The sequence below is a fragment of the Carcharhinus amblyrhynchos genome, chromosome 10, assembly GCF_965287045.1.
Source record: "Carcharhinus amblyrhynchos chromosome 10, sCarAmb.v2.hapA, whole genome shotgun sequence".
In the NCBI taxonomy this organism is placed as follows: Eukaryota; Metazoa; Chordata; class Chondrichthyes; order Carcharhiniformes; family Carcharhinidae; genus Carcharhinus; species Carcharhinus amblyrhynchos.
The window spans coordinates 10,489,905-10,507,666 of record NC_137333.1 but is presented as its reverse complement, the minus strand read 5'-3'; the positions used below and the strand labels follow the sequence as shown (position 1 = coordinate 10,507,666).

Genomic DNA, 17,762 nt, shown 5'->3' with positions numbered 1-17,762 from the left:
TACGTGGGTTTCCTCCATGTGCTCCAGTTTCCTCCCACTGTCCAAAGATGTGCAGGTTAGGTGCATCGGCCATGCTAAATTGCCCGTTAGTGTCCTGGGATGTGTAGGTTAGAGGGATTCGCAGGGTAAATATGTAGGGTTACAGGGATAGGGCCTAGGTGGGAATGTTGGTGGTGCAGACTCGATGGGCCGAAAGGCAATGTCGGGATTCTATGATCACCTGTTGTTGAACTTCTGAAATATTCTCTCACTTGTATCGGTGTGCAATAATAATATGTTGAATTGTGGAGGAATTGGAGGGCTTACGTCATAGCATAGATCAAGCGCTGGTGAATCAGGAGCCTGATTTATTCCACGTCGGCTTTGCTATTGAACTTAAGAGAAAAGAAAGCTCAGCAAGGGGCGACTGATTGATGCTAACAGCAGGCACCAGTGTGTACATCTGGCACTAGCGGCCTCTTGCAATGAGCCTGGCTTTTGGGTTCTTAGAAGAAGTTTAACCCCTTCAGAGGTGCGTTGAGGGGCAAGATGGCAAATGGGGAGGGAGAGCTCAGGATCTCAGGAAAATCAGGACGGGAGAGTGTTTTTGGGGGTGGGGGGGGTAGAATGTATGTGGAGAGACTGCCAACTACAGGGAGGCTGGCACTTTGGTGGGGTGACTTTGCGTGGCATGGGGAGACTGCTTGATTGTTGGAAACTGGGCGTGGACTTAGAGCAAACTAAACAGGCACCACAGAAGGTGTTAGAAGCTAGAGTTAGGATAAACGTGAGTGCAGATATTTTATGATGGCAGAGCTAAGTGTGGCAGTCCAGTGGGTGGGGTGGAGGGGTGATGGTCTCAATGGAGTCTCAATGGCCCAAAGAGGGTCCCCAATAGCACCCACCCCGCCGATTTTAATTTAGTTTTCACAATTACATGTACCTCCTTCACCTACCTGCCTGAGCAGTGACCCTCCTGCTCCCCCACCCTGATGGCGTGGCTGAGGCTTCAGGGCCGTCTGCTCCCTGACGGGGCTGACGGTACCAGGGGGCCCATGGGAAGCCAACCAGGCGGGCAGTTAGGGCTCACTTTTCACCCTGACCTCAGCGTCCTGACGCCCGCAACTAAATTCAGGCCCTTTTCGAGATAAGGACCAGGACGGTTGGGATTCTCCAGTCCCGCTGCGGGATTCTCCGGTCCCGCTGCAGTGAATGAATGGAGCTCTCTCGCTGCACTCCCAAGCCAAAGGGAGCGAAAGGGATTGAAGGATGTTCTCCATCTGTTCCATCAGGGCTGTCGCTCGGGGACGATGTGGTCCGGGAGACAACAGCACCCTCTAGATGGTCAGCAGAATAATTGCAGGAGGCACACACACACACACACACACACACACACACACACACACACACACACATACACTCCAGCTGACGTGGCTGTGCTGTTTGAGATGCCAAATGCGCGCTAGTGTGAATATGAAGAACAGATGGAGTTTATGTTACAATTTATTAATGCAGCACTGTACAATTTTATGACAATATCGCATTAAATGCTGGTTGGAAGCCCAACACAGTTTAAGTTGCAGTGGTTCTGCTTTGGAAGATTTCATGGCTTCTGAGTGATCTATGGTGTTATTGTATTCTGTTAAAGGGCACTGCAAAGGCTCCATTACTTTAAGAGAGTGCTATTGATGGCAGACGTCCCAGTGCTGCCAGCAGTCATAAATGACTTGACTTCCAGTATTTTAACTGGGGAGGTGATGGCCTAGTGGTATTATCACTAGACTATTAATCCAGACACTCAGCTAATGTTCTGGAGACCTGAGTTCGAATCCCGCCACGGGAGATGGTGGAACTTGAATTCAATTTAAAAAAATCCGGAACTAAGAATAAGAACATAAGACATAGGAGCAGGAGTAGGCCATCTAGCCCCTCGAGCCTGCCCCGCCATTCAATAAGATCATGGCTGATCTGTTGTGGCTCAGTTCCACATTCTCGCCCTCTCCCCATAACCCTTAATCCCCTCTCTTATCAAAAACCCATCAACCCGCGTCTTAAATATATTTAGCGAGGCAGCCTCCACCACTTCAACGGGCAGAGAATTCCAGAGATTCACCACCCTTTGAGTGAAGAAGTTCCTCCTCAACTCTGTTCTAAACTGCCCCCCCTTTATCTTGAGGCTGTGCCCTCTAGTCCTACTGTCCTTTCTGAGCGGGAAGAGCCTCTCCACCTCTATCCTATCCATCCCATTCATCATCTTATATGTCTCAATGAGATCTCCCCTCATTCTTCTAAACTCTAACGAGTACAAGCCTAGTTTATTCAGCCTCTCCTCATAGTTCAACCCCCTCAACTCCGGTATCAGCCTAGTAAACCTCCTCTGCACTCCCTCCAAGGCCAAAATATCCTTGCGTAAGTGCGGCGACCAAAACTGCACACAGTACTCCAGCTGTGGCCTCACCAATGCCCTGTACAGCTGCAGCAAGACCTCCCTACTTTTATATTCAATCCCCCTCGCTATGAAGGCCAGCATCCCATTCGCCTTCCTGATCACCTGCTGCACCTGCAGGCTGGGTTTTTGCGACTCATGCACAAGGACCCCGAGGTCCCTCTGCACCGTCGCTTGCTGCAGCTTTTCGCCACGTAAGTAATAGTCCTTCCTACCATTATTCCTACCAAAGTGGACAACTTCACACTTGCCAACATTAAATTCCAATCTACTGATGGCCATTGTCAGGAAAAACCATCTGATTCAATGATGTGGAGATGCTGGTGTTGGACTGGGGTAACACAGTAAGAAGTCCCACAACACCAGGTTAAAGTCCAACAGGTTTATTTGGTAGCAAAAGCTACTAGCTTTTGGAGCGCTGCTCCTTCGTCAGGTAAATGGGAATCCTGTAAGCGGGAGAATTCCCATTTACCTGTGGCTTTTGCTACCAAGTAAACCTGTTGGGCTTTAACCTGGCATTGCGGGACTTCTTACTCAATAATGTCATTTAGGGAAGGAAATCTGCTGTCCTTACCTGGCCTGGCCTACATGGGACTTCAGAGCCACAGCAATGTGGTTGACTCTCAACTGCCCTCTGAACAAGGGCAGTTAGAGATGGGCAATAAATGCTGGCCAACCAGCGACGCCCCTTGTCCCATGAATGAATAAAAATACCCGCGTTGCATATTCAGATTTTCATGTGTCATCAGATTGTTACCTCCTGTTCTGACTCACTGAAAAAAACAAATGGTTCCAGCACCAATAAGCCTGCTTGCAACAAATTAAATGAAGGAGCCAGAGGAGTTCTCGTGTGCCGTGTCGCGTGGTTTAATTAATTTGTGTTTGATTATGTGAGTCTGGTAACTGATCTTTGTTCACTGAGCTTGACTGTTGGAGTCTGGGCGTGGACATGGAGCAAAGTAAATAGGCACCACAGAAGGTGCTGGAAGCTGGAGCTAATATAAACGTGGGTGCAGGTATTTTGTGATCGCAAAGCTACTTCAAAACTGTTGTAAATAATCCTGTTATACAGTTAGCAATTTGTGTCACCCCTGGATTACCCTGAGATATATAAAATATACAACATTATGTACGAACAACTGGATCTTACCTCTTAACGATCACAGACAAGTTTTGCCTTTTTCTGCTTTGGGATTTGGTGCAGTATGAACAGGGACCAGTTAACTGAGAGGAACAAACCAGTGTTTAGGGAGTCTAAAACTAGAGGGTGCAGTTTAAGATGAGAGAGGAGAGAAACAAAAGAGAGGCAATTCTTTTCACTCAGAGGCTGGTGACTGTCTGGAATGAGCTGCCAGAGGCAGTAATAGAGGTGGGTGCAGTTTTCTCTTTTAAAATGCATTTAGACAGTCACATGGTTAAGATGGGTAAGAAGGATAAGAGCCAAATGCAGGCAATTGAGATTAGCTTAGTGGTAAAAACTGGGCAGCATGGACAAGTTGGGCCAAAGGGCCTGTTTCCATGTTGTAAACCTCGATGACACTGTGACGTCTGCAGGACCTAATTTCTTAGCAATACCTGTTTAGGACGGAAATTGTAGTTACTCATGAGAGCAAGGCAACCGTCAGCTGGGATATTCATGATGAGCAGCTCTATGACTTAACAAAAATCTATAAATTAGAAATAACTTCCTTCCCTGATTGACTGAAAATGAAGACTGAAGATAGTTTTGTCCAATTGTGCCCTCTTGATCATCCCCAATTTTAATCACTCCACCATTTTCCCTCTGAAATGGCCTAGTAAGCCACTCAGTTGTCACCACCACCTTCTCAAGGGCAACGAGGGATAGACAATAAATGCTGGCCAGCCAGCAACATCCATGACCCACGAATGAATTTTTAAAAAAAGAAGCCATTTTGTCAGTAGCCAAGGCCCTAGATTCTGGAATTCTCTCCCTGAATCACTCAACTTCTCTCAATTAGAACAATAGAATCCTTACAGTGCAGAAGACGACCATTCAGCCCGTCAGGTCTGCACCGAACACAATCCCACCCAGACTCTAACCTCATGACCCCATGCATTTACTCTCGCTAGTCCTCCTGACACTAAGGGGCAATTTAGCATGGCCAATCCACCTAGCCTGCACATCTTTGGACTGTGGGACAAAACTGGAGCAACTGGAGGAAACCCACACAGATGCGGGGAGAAAGTGCAAACTCCACACAGTCAGTGACCCAAGCTGGGAATTGAACCCAGATCCCTGGTGCTGTGAGCCAGCAGTGCTAACCACTGTGCCACCATGCCTCTGTCTCCACCTCGCTCTCTATCCGCTCACTTAAGATGCTCCTTAAAAACTCCCACTTTGACCAAACGTCTGGCCATCTGCCTAATATTCCCTTGAGTGTTTCAGTGCTGAATTTTCTTTGATGACACTCCTGTCAACTTCCATGGGGTGTTTTGCTATGTTGAAGGCACTATTAAAAAGCAGATTGTCATTGCAACACATCTAAAACTATATAGACGTTGGAGGGAGGAGAGAGAATCATACCTTGAGTTCTGTTGTTTGCTTACCTGGTGAGTAAAGTTCACCAAGTGACAACTTCCATACCATGAGACAGATAGGTGCAGTAATTCACACTGAATTTACACTCTTTAAACAGGCCGTTCAGCCCCATTTGTTTACATCAGTGTTTGTGCCATCCTCCTCCCATCTTATATCATCGAATAACATTTCCTTCTTTCTCTTTCTTTTGTTTTTATTTTTTTTTTGGGTATGGGTGTCGCTCGCCGAGCCAGCATTTATTGCCCATCCCGAACTGCCCTTCATTTAAGAGGGCACTTGAGAGTCAACCACATTGATGTATGAGTCAGATTTAGGGAGATTTCTTTCCCTAAAGGACATCAGAGAATGAGATGGGTTTTTACAGCAGTTGATAATGGTTTCATGGTCATCAGCAGATTCTTAATTCCAGATATTTATTGAATTTAAATTTCACTGTCTGCTATGGTGGGATTCAAACCTGGGTCCTCAGAAAATTACCTGGGTCTCTGGATTGCTAGTCCAGTGATAATATCGCTACGCCACTGCCTCCCCCTTCCTCCCTCATATATTTCTCTGTGGGTCCCACCATATGAGAAACCTATTTAAAATAACCAGTTAAACTTACATCATGGGCCATTTACGCTTGTTAGAAGTGATTTTCATTTATACACAGAAAGAATATATTCAAGACTTGTGCCTTTTTCAGGTTATCCTTTGGGAGCCTATAATTCCCTGTTGCCTTCTGCCTAGGACAATCAGAGTCATCTTGTCAACCAGTCAGCACCCTGGCAGTATAAATTGTTGTGATGGTTTGAAATTTGGCATTCTTCCATTTGTCCTGATGAGTGCAAGATGAAAAGATTCAGCTGCATGTCTGTTTTCAGAAAGAACATTAGTTAGGCATGTGCCTCCACAGGCAGATTGTGCAAAATGTCTATTAGAGCGCTCTCCTTGCTGGCGGGTGTCCAAAGGTAGGTTTTGGGATGGTGTGGGGGCCATCGGGCTGTATAGCAATTGATTTTCAAGGCTATACAGGAGGTCCTTAAACGAGTGATAGGTCCCTTATTAACATATGTAAGAGCTTTACTGATTGTTTAAAGCAGTCTGATCAGGTCCCCATGAATCTAACAGTGAGTCCAAGTGTGCAAGCACATTTGACACAGGCCCTCCTGTTGTCAAGGGCCACATCCACTTTGTGCCCAGAAAATTAGAGCAGCATGTACCAATTTTTACTCCATGGAGAGTGGCATGATGGCACAGTGGTTAGCACTGCTGCCTCACAGTGCCAGGGACCCGGGTTCAATTCCCGGCTTGGGTCATTGTCTGTACAGAGTTTGCACCTTCTCCCTGTTTCTGCGTGAGTTTCCTCCAGGTATTCCTGCTTCCTCCCACAGTCCAAAAATGTGCAGGTTAGGTCGTTTGGCTGTGCTAAATTGCCCCTTAGTGTCAGAGGGATTAGCAGGGTAAGTACATGTGGTTATGGGGATAGGGCCTGGGTGGGATTGTGGTCGGTGCAGGCTTGGTGGGCCGAATGGCCTCCTCCTGTACAATAAGGATTCTATGATTCTTTGATTTGGATATCTGTTTGTGGAGATGGAATTAAAGGGGGTGGATTTCCCAATTCTAATGGCAATGTTCCAATAAATGAAACCGTGATTAACTCACAACCTTGTAGATGGCAGTGCACGTATTAGAGCAGCAGCAAGATATGGAATTAAAGACAGAAGCCCCCAAGGAAGCACAGTTTCAGGCTGTTAACTCCGATTTTCAGTATTCATTGTCTTGTTATTCTGGATGTGGGTGGCACCAGCCACGCCAGTCAATGTATGTTGCCCATCCCTTGGGTACTAAGCTATTTTACAGTGTGGCTGAGAATTGACCTCAATCTCTCTGGGTCTGGAGTCTGCCAGACTGCATAAGGACAGCAGATTTTCTTCTCTAAAGGGACATTAGTGAACTAAATAGGTTTTTAGCGGGTCACTTTCCGTGTCTAGCTTTCAGTCCCCCCACATTTTACTAGCTGCCATAATTCCTCCAGAGAATTAATCTAGGCCTCTGGACTTCCAGTCCTGTGACATTACCACCAGGCCACTATCTCCTCCAGCTCTTGAGCAACAAGTAGGAACTGGCTATAAGTAGAGAGACAGCTTTATGTGACGGCCGAAAGCGAGGGATAATTATACTCAGGATTTAAGTGGATTTCAATGGCTTGGGAATGTATCTGGAGATCTGGAATTTATTAGTTGTGTAGAAATCCTCAGCAGAATCCAACAGCAAGAAAGATTTAGAATTGCTAATCTTGTGAGGAGACCTATAATCACTGCTGTTATTCCTCAAGCGAGGCAAGGATAGAAACAACATTCACTTTCTGTCTCTAATATAGTTAGACTATGAAATTAAGTGCCCTCAAATATTTTTTTAAGTGTCATCCAATCTTGTCCCCTGTTAATGTTTGTTGACCATTTTCTAGAATTTAGCACTTTCACAGACTTATTGAATCCGTACAGTACAGATGAGGCCATTCAGCCCATTGACGCTGCGACAACAATCCCACCCAGGTCCTATTCCTGTAACCTCACATATTTACCCAGCTTACCCCCCTGCCATTAAGGGGCAATTTAATATGGCCAATCAACCTAACCCGCACATCTTTGGATTGAGGGGAAATCAGAGCACCCGGAGGAAACCCATGCAGACACAAGCCGAATGTGAAAATTCCACACAGACAACCGCCCAAGGCTGGAATTGAACCCGGGTCCCTGACACTGTGAGGCAGCAGTGTTAACCACTGTGCCATTGTGCCACCCTTTCTTAAAAAAAAATCATTTTTGTTTTGAATGAAATTTTTATGTGCAGATGTTTATTTCAGTGCTCACAAAGATGCTAAAGTTGATCACAGCACCTTCAGTGGGAAACTATGACAAATGATGTTAAGGAGCCTCTTAAACAGGAACGGGGCTGGTTTAGAGAGGGAATTCTGTAACTTGGGGTCTGCACAGTAGAAAGTCTGACAACACCAGGTTTTAGTCCAACTGGTTTATTTGATAGTAAACTCACAAGCTTTCGAGGGGACTGCCTCTTTGTCAGGTGAATGGAGAGTTCTGGCCTCGGACAGAGCATATAAAGCAGAACTCTCCATTCACCTGACGAAGAGGCAGTCCCCTCAAAAGCTTGTGAGTTTACTATCAAATAAATCGGTTGGGCTAAAACCTGGTGTTGTCAGACTTTTTACTGTGTTTACCCCAGTCCAACGCCGGCATCTCCACATCATGACTTGGGGTCTGGACAGCTGAAGGCATTGGAAGGACAAAGGAAATTGGGGATGTGCAAGAGGCCAGTCGGAGGAATGCAGAGGTCATGGAGGGTTGTAAAGCTGGAAGAGGTGGTAGAGATAAGGAGAAGGGCGAGACCATGGAGGAATTTGAATGTGACAGGAGTTTTCTTTCAACACACACTGCTGTGCAGGAAGAACGATTTTGATTTGATTTATTATTGTCACATGTATTGCGATACTGTGAAAAGTATTGTTTCTTGTGCACTTTACAGACAAAGCCATGATTGAATGGTGGAGCAGACATGGTGGGCCGATTGGCCTACTTCTGCTCCTATATCTTATGATCTTATGGACTAAAGCATGGATGAGAGTAAATCAAAATCACTTGTATTCTTTTTGGTTTGATTTGGTTTGATTTATTATTGTCACATGTATTGGTATACAGTGAAAAGTATTGTTTCTTGCGCGCTATACAGACAAAGCATACCGTTCATAGAGAAGAAAACGAAAGGGTGCAGAATGCAGTGTCACAGTCATAGCTAGGGTGTAGAGAAAGATCAACTTAATGCAAGGTAGGTCCATTCAAAAGTTTGATGGGAGCAGGGAAGAAACTGTACTTGAGTCAGTTGCTTCCTGACCTCTGACTTTTGTATCCTTTTCCCAATGGAAGAAGGTGGAAGAGAGAATGTCCAGAGTGCGTGGGGTCCTTAATTATGCTGGCTGCTTTGCCGAGGCAACAGGATGTGTTGACAGAGTCAATGGATGAGAAGCTGGTTCGCATGATGGATTGGGCTACATTCATGATCTTTTGTAGTTCCTTGCGGTCTTGGGCAGAGCAGGAGCCATACCAAGCTGTGATACAACCAGAAAGAATACTTTCTGTGGTGCATCTGTAAAAGTTGGTGAGAGTCCTAGCCAAATTTCCTTAGTCTTCTGAGAAAGAAAAGGCATTGGTGGGCTTTCTTAACTATAGCGTCGACATGGGGGGGACCAGGATAGGTTGTTGATGATCTGGACAACTGAAAACTTGAAGCTCTCGACAATTTCTACTTTGCCCTTGTCGATGTAGGCAGGGCATGTTCTCCTTTACGCTTCCTGAAACCAATGACACCCTGTTTTATTGACATTGAGGGTTAGATTATTGTCGCCGCACCAGTTCACCAAATTCTCTATCTCACTCCTGTACCCTGTCTCGTCATTGTTTGAGATCCGACCCACTATGGTGGTGTCACCAGATTCTATAAACTGAGCAATGATATTAACTTTTCTGGAAATGTATATGAGGTGATTTAAACAAATTGCAGAAAATGAAATACCATACAAGGTATAAATTGGAGGAGATTCTGATTCAAGCCCACAATTGGATGATTCAGCCTGCGCAAACACTGAAAGATAAGGGACCAACATCTTTGACTTTGCTGGAGGTTAATCCAATATTCTGTCACTCAGTAACTCAGCCCTCACTTTTATCGAGCAGCTTGATGATATAATCGAGCTGCAGTGTTATTGCCCATGAGTTGGCATTTGTCAAGCAGCAGATATGGGGTAGGGAAAATAACTATATTTTATACCGTGCCTTTGTAATAAGTCCTCAGGGGCGGAAGTCCTTTCCCGAAATTCCTTTATTTACAAGATCCAACAACACGATGCAGAGTGCTCCCAGTGAGCAGTCTACATCCGGAGTGCCAGAGGAACTGACACTCCTGTTCCAGTAAAGAGGAAGAGGCTCTTTATTGGACCATCAACTTGGCTGGCCCTTAATCAGGGAGTTCGTATTCCAAGAGGCCAACCCCAATTGCCTAATTAAAATCATTACAGTCTTTCACACCTTAGGACATTCTGACAGCAAGTGAAGTATTTTTTGAAATGTAGCCACTGTTGCAGTGTCGGAAATGCAGCAGCCATTTTGTGCACAGCAAGCTCCCAGAGAATGATAAAGACCCGATCATCTGTTTTTTAATTACAGATATTGGCCATGACACCAGGGAGAGTTTCCCTACTCTTTTTTTTCAAATGGCATCATCCTCCGGGTGCTCCAGTTTCCTCCTACAGTCCGAAAGATGAGCTGGTGAGGTGCATTGGCCGTACTAAATTCTCCCTCAGTGTACCCGAACAGGGGCCAGAGTGTGGCGACTGGGGGATTTTCACAGTAACTTCATTGCAGTGTTAATGTAAGCCCCTACTCGTCACGCTAATAAATTAAAAACTTCTGAGTGTCTTGGAATAGTCAACTTAGAGGTCTTAGCAGCATGGTTGAGGGTTTCAGCTGCAGATGAGCTGAGGCAGGGCAGTGTTACGGAGATAGAAATAGGCAGTCTTAGTGGTGGCACGGATATGAAATCAGAACCTCATCTCAGCAGTGAATGCGATACTGAGAAATTTTCAAAAGGCGACAGGGTACGTACATGAGGAGGATTAATTTGCAGGGTAATGGGGAGAAAGCTGGGTTGCCGGGCACCATTTCACATCGTAGGCGCAAGCACGACAGAGCGATTGGTCTACTTCTGTGCCGTAAACTTCGATGAAATGCCGTGTACCTTCCCCGCGGGGTGGAAATATTCCCGTGGCACTAATTGGCTTGGCCAGCCAATTAGGTGGACTTGTGTGGGATCTTGCTGTGTGAAAACCGACTGCTGCCCCTACAGCCGCGCAGAAGTGCTTGAAAACTCATGAATTGGTTGTGCAGATTGTGGCTGCGATCATCACTTTATATAGGCAAGTTCTTTTGCAGTAGATTTTTCATGAAATCAAGCCAAAGATTAGAGCGTCAGTGCGGCAACTCAGCGGGACACAATTCTGCTATAAATATACACGGAGCCAGAAATGTGGGCTTGACCCTCATGAACAGGAAACCAGTAGAACAATTAAATTGCTCTTCTGTTTTGCCGAGTTGTGTTAATCGATGTAATGGGTCTGGAACTCCAGCTGAATGACATCATAATTCTGCAGATAACATCTGGAGCCTTTTTTTTTGCCTTTCTTTTCAAATTTGTAACTGTCACGGACATTCCTCCCACAACTGGGGGACTGCAGAAAGCAAACCACTTCAGTTCAGATATTCCTCTGCACGGTGCTTCATTCGGGCATCACCTCTCGGAGTTAGTCATGGCCCCGCTCGCCACTTGGATCAAAAAGGTACCAGCTAATTGGATAAGTACGCCTGGCGAAACCACTGTGTAAAGATTTCACGTTTTTCTTGTGGTATTAAGTTTTCTAGTGAATCGTGAGCAAGTTATGTTTGTCGAAGCTGTGCCTGGAAGTGGTTTAAAATGCTTTCCTCTTCACAAAGTTCTCCTTCGCCCTTTAATCACGGTGGCACAGTGGTTAGCGCTGCTGCCTCCCAGCGCCAGGGACCCTGGGTTCGACACCCAGCTTGGGTCTGTGTGGATTCTGCATGTTCTCTTCGTGTCTGCGTGGGTTTCCTCCGGATGCTCCGGTTTCCGCCCGCAGATGTGCTGGTCAGGTGGATTAGCAAAATTCTCCCCCGGTGTACCGGAGTGTGGCGATGAAGGGACTTGCACTATAGCTTCACCGCGTTGTTAATGTTAGGCTACTTGTGACACCAATAAGTAAAATTGAACTTAAAACTGATTCAGAGGCTGTTGTGCACAAGCAAGAGGGAAGCACCGTCTGAGCGTCCCAAAGCACTTTACAGCCATTTAAGGTCTGTAAGTGTAGTCACTGTTTTACTGTAGGAAATGCCACAGGCAATTTGTGCACAGCAGGATCCCACAAAGAGCAGCATGATGGATATCAGATGATCTGTTTTTGCGTTGCTGATTTGAGGGGTGGACGTTGTCTGGGAGGACATCAGGGAGAATTCCTCCAACTTTAGAATAGTGCCGTGGCTTTTTTTTTGATGTGGACTTGAAGGGGAAGGTGTGCCTCAATTTAGTTGTTTTCTTTTGAAAGTCTTTTTATTTTGTTTGTCTTAAGTAAGTTTACATTAACACTGCAATGATGTTACGAACCCAGATTTCTGACACTTGTGAGGCAACAGTGCTAACCACTGTGCCACCGTGCCGCCCCACATTGTCATGTTTGCTTGCCTGAAGGCAGGTCCTTGGCTCAAAATCTTTCTCTGTCTCTATCCTGTGCCAGTTCATTTCCCAATAGCTTCTTTCAATTTTCAAGTCATCCAACATTGATATTTTTCTTCTTCATTTCACTTAAGACCTTTTACAAATCCATTTCCATAGAATAATCGAACAGTTAAAGTGCAGAAGGAGGCCATTTGGCCCATCCTTGTCCATGCCAGCCCAGATCCCTTTTCTCATTCCACCTTCCTTTCCCTTGGCCCATAGGCTTTACGGCACTTAAGGTGCAGATCCAGGTCCTTTTTACAAGAGTTTAGAGTCTCTGCCTCCATCAGCGAATTCCAGACACCCACTGCCCTCTGCGTAAAAACGTTGTTCCTCATGTCCCCTCTACACCCACTGCCACTTATCTTGAATCCATGGCCCCTGGTTCTAGAATTCTCCGCCGAGGGAAACAATTTTATCCCAACCACCCTATCTCTTCCCCTCATAATTTTGTACACCTCTATTAAGTCACCCCTCAGCCTTCCTTGTTCCAAGGAATATTTCCTGTTAAGATGTGTCCCGCCCAGTGTCTCCGTCTTTCAGTAATTATGTTCAACAAATTATTATGCTCATTCACTCTCTACAGCTCTTCTTCATTTGTCACTTTTTCTGTCCAGCTGATTCTCTCCATTCTCCTCCCAACCCACATTTCAGGAGCTAAAGTAAGTTGGTCTCTTCTTTCTGTAAGATCGAAGGCTCACATCACACAACTCAAGCTCTTTATATGTCCCTTTTTTGAGTTGTCTATTCACCTTTCCAGTTGGTAACCATCTCGTCTTACCAAACATGATACAGCATCTTTGACAACACCGCACTCTCTCAAGTGTTACCCTAGAACCATTGGCCTTTGACTCAGAAACCCTATAGTGCAGAAGAAGGCCATTCAGCCCATTGAGTCTGTACTGGCAACAGTCCCACCCAGGCCCTATCCCCGAAGCCCCACTTATTTACTCTGCTAATCCCGGGACACTAAGGGGCAATTTAGCATGGCCAATGAATCTAACCTGCACATCTTTCAACTGTAGGAGGGAACTAGAGCACCCGGAGGAAACCCACGCTGACATGGGGAGAATGTGCAAACTTCACACAGACTGTGACCCAAGCTGGGAATTTAACCCAGGGTCCCTGAGCTGTGAGGCAGCAGTGCTCAGCGCTGCGCTACCATGCTATCCCGAACTTTGGGATCAAACCTCTGTAGTGTGATAAAAGCAAATTGCTGCGGATTCTGGAAACTGAAACAAAAAAAGAAAGTGCTGGAAAATCTCAGCAGGTCTGACAACATCTGTGGAGCGAGAATGGAGCTAAAGTATCAAGTATGGATGACTCTTTATCAGAGCTCTGTAGTAGGCCTTGAACTCGCAACCACCTGATATAAAAAATTGTTGCCACTAAGTCCCAGCTCATAGTTATTAGTATGTAATAGCTCAGAGTCTGATGTGTTTGTTTTTTTATTCAATCGTGGGACATGGGCATCACTGGCTGGCCAGCATTTATTGCCCATCCCCAGTAGCCCTTGGAGGGCAGTTGAGAGTCAACCACATTGCTGTGGCTCTGGAGTCACATGTAGGCCAGACCAGGTAAGGAAGGCAGATTCCTTTCTCTAAAGGACATTAGTGAACCAGATGAGTTTTTGATTCATGATCATGATTCTTAATTCAAGATTCTTTTTTATTGAATTCAAATTCCACCATGTGGTCAGATTCGAACCCAGGTCCCCTGAACATCAGTTGAGTTTCTGGATTAATAGTAGAGCGATAATCCCATTGCCTCCCCTCTAAAGGGGAGTCATAGACAGGCATGTGCCTGTATGAGTTTGGGCGTCTTGTCTATCGCTGTAAAGCCGTCTTCTTCCTTCCTTGATTATAGATGTTTTCAAAGGGAGATCTTTGGTGGCTAAAGCTTCTTTTCTTGTTCTTTCAGGTTCCTGATGTTATCAGCAGTATTCGGCAAGTATCCAAGGCCACCTTAAAGGGCGACACAAACTCCCGACAGGTCAGCGAGGATGCCTTTTACAACTCTCAGAAATACGAGGTGCTGTACTGCGGTAAAGTGGTGGTGACGCACAAGAAGGCCCCGTCCACCCTCATCGACGACTGCATCGAGAAGTTCACCCAGCACCAGCTGGAGAAGGAGAGGCTGCGGCTGCTGAACGAGAAGGCCCCTGCCGACGACGCCGCCGGCCAGGAGGGGGACGACGCCGGGGAGGATTTGGCACTGCCCCTCGAGGTGGCCGACGAGGCGACGGTCAGCACCAACCTGCCGTCGGCCAACGGCAGCCACAACGACCTGCCGGGCTTGGGCCTGCGGTCGGTCCTGACCGAGCCCTACCTGGGAGACACGCCGCTCGAAGAAGAGCACGCCGAATTCCGCGCTCGGTGTAACAGCTTCGCCAGCATTCGGCCCAAGAAGGTGCCCGACCTGGGCACCAAACTGCCCGCTCGAAGGCGGCATGCCAGCGCTCCGAGTCACGTCCAACCCTCCGACACAGAGAAAAACAGGACCATGTTATTCCAGGTATGTATGTTTGTGAACTTTTGTGAAGAAACATGCGCCATTGAAGTAAAACAGACACTGAAATTGATAAGTTTTGTGAGCGCAGAATGAAGAGGTCTCAAAGTCTCTGCCTGTGTAAGGGTTATCATAGAAGAATCATAAGTTAGCATGCAGGAAATTTGGAAAGCACATTGTGTGCTGGCTTTTATTACAAAGCAATTGGAATGTAAAGCTAAGGAAGCCTCACTCCAGTAATGCAAAGCCTTAGTGAGTCTATGTACTGTTTCTGGCTCTGGTCTCCTTACCAACAAAGGGCCTAGAATCATAGAATCCCCACGTTGCAGAAGGCGGCCATTTGGCTCATCAAGTCTGCACCGACAAGAATCCCACCTAGGCCCTATCCCTGCAACCCCGCATATTCCTCCCGCTAATCCCTCTCACCTACGCATCCTGAGACACTCGGGGGCAATTTAGCGTGGCCAACGCACCTACCCCGCACATCTTTGGACTGTGGGAGGAAACTTGAACACCCGGAGGAAATCCACGCAGACACAAGGCGAACGTGCGAACCCCACGCAGACAGTGACCCAAGCCGGGAACTGAACCCAGGTCCCTGGAGCTGTGAGGCAGCAGTGCTAACCACTGTGCCGCCCTAATGATGTAATGCAGTAATAAATGTGGGATTGGTGTGTATTTTATTTCATTCATTCATTCATGGGACTTGGGCATCGCCGGCTGGCCAGCATTTATTGCCCATCCCTAGTTGCCTGAGGTCAGTTGAGATTCAACCACATTGCTGTGGCTCTGGAGCCACTTGTCGGCCTCTATTCCTCCCAATTCATTCCCCATCCAGATGCCTCTTAAACGTTACTAATGTGCCTGTCTCCACCACCAACCCTGGTAGTGCATTCCAGGCACCCACCACTCTCTGTGTGAAAACTTCCCCTGCACATCTCCCTTAAACTTTCCCCCCCCCCCCTCACCTTGTGTCTGTGCCCCCTTGTAATTGGCACTTCCATCCTGGGGAAAAGCCTCTGACTACCCACCCTGTCTATGCCCCTCATCATTTTGGAGACATGGAACGCAGAACAGTCTCCCCTGAGCCTCCGTCTTTCCAGTGAAAACAATCCGAGCTTATTCAAACTCTCCTCGTCGCCAATGCCCGCGAGATCGCTGAGCAGAAAGAGGTCATTTTCAGTGCGCTGATGCTTTATTTATGCCACATGTACACTGGGGAGTTGAGTTGATTTTGTGCTATTCCGGAATGTACTGCCTGTATGGTGGGCGGAAGCAGATACAACAGTAACTTTTCAAAAGGGAATTCGATAAGCATTTAGAAGGCGAAAATGTTGCAAGGATATGGAGAAAGGGTGAGGTGGGGTGGGGAGTACTAATAGTATTGCTCCTCCAAAGAACCGGTCGCCAAGATGGGCTGAATGGCCTCTAGGTATTTCATTTCGTTCTATGATTTAAGCAACATACAAACATTGATGTCCTTTGCCACACTTCAGCCTGATAAACTAAAATATCACTAAGGCTCATTTCTCATCTTGTTGCTATTGACTTTTTAGAGAAAAATCTGAACTTCTGAATCTAGTTAAGGAATCCTGGGGGGAAGGATGGATGTTGTTAATATTGATATATTTTAAAGGCACTTGTGAAAACTTACTGTATTCATTATTTTGAATGCACTCTTGCCAGCATTGAATCATAGAAACCCTGCAGTGTAGAAAGAGGCCATTTGGCCCATCGAGTCTACACCGACCACAATCCCACCCAGGCCCTACCCCCATATCCCTATATATTTATCTGCTAATCTACGCATCTCAGGACACTAAGGGGCAATTTTTTAGCATGGCCAATCGACCTAACCCGCACATTTTTGGATTGTGGGAGGAATCTAGAGCACCCATATTTTCCTCATCTCCATTTTCCTGCCTTCTCCTCATAACCCTTCAACCCATTACCAATTAAAAATCTGTCTAACTCCTCCTTAAATTTACTCACCATCCGAGCATCTACTGCACTTTGAGGTAGCGAATTTCACAGATTCGCAGCCATTTGGTAGAAGTAGTTTCACCTCAACTCTGTTTTAAATTTGCCATCCCTTATCCCAAGACTATGAACTCTCGGCCTAGAATGTCCTACAAGAGGAAGCATCCACTCCACGTCTACTTTATCCATATCTTTTATCATCTTATATACCTCCATTCAATCTCCCAATATTCTCCTAAATTCAAGAGACTATAGGCCTAAACTGTTCAATCTCACTTTATACGACAAACCCCTTATCTCTGGAATCGATCTAGTGAACCTCCTCTGAACTGCCTCCATGTTATAGTCTAGAGTGATGGACAGTGATGGTAGAGGCTCCAACTTTCTTTCCATCACATGGCTGACCAGGAATCACTCCCACCACCCATATGATCCCCTTACATTTATGCATATTTAGCCCAGTCTCTCATTATCCAGTCTCCCCGGACGATGCATTGCTCCGCTGGCTATATAGATGTGCACTCAAAGCTGCTCACAGGCCTCTGCCACCTCAACCTCCCGGTATCATGGAATCATACAGAAGAGGGCTATTCAGTCCATTGTTTTATGTTAGCCCTTTGAAAGACCAATTCAATTCGTCCACGCACCCATTCCTCCGCCATAGACCTGCAAATGTTTCCATTTCAAGCTTTTTCCAATTCTTTTTGGAACAATGCCAATGATTCTGCTCTCACCCTCCTTTCAGATCAACAACTCATTGTATCGGACAAGTTCTCCTGGGTTTGTTTTTGCAAGTTCTCTTCAATCTGAGCCATTTGGTTACTGAGCCCCCCATTGGAAGCAGCTTCTTCCTTCCTTTATGCCAACGAGCTTGGAAGTGATCTGTGGCTCAGTCAGTAGCTCTCATGTTTCCGAGTTCAAAGGCGCTGGGTTCAATTCCCACAGTCAAAAGTC

At 46.2% G+C, this 17,762-nt stretch overlaps 1 protein-coding gene across 3 annotated transcripts in view; it reads left to right on the top strand.

Moving 5' to 3' along the window:
* Positions 1-17,762, top strand: part of tbc1d4 (TBC1 domain family, member 4) — a 252,066-nt gene that overhangs the window by 125,619 nt on the left and 108,685 nt on the right. For all 3 annotated transcript variants that reach the window (XM_080198110.1, XM_080198111.1, XM_080198112.1), the window contains exon 2: positions 14,241-14,834. In XM_080198110.1, the coding sequence (XP_080054236.1) occupies positions 14,241-14,834 (594 nt within the window). The remainder of the gene's footprint in view (positions 1-14,240; positions 14,835-17,762) is intronic.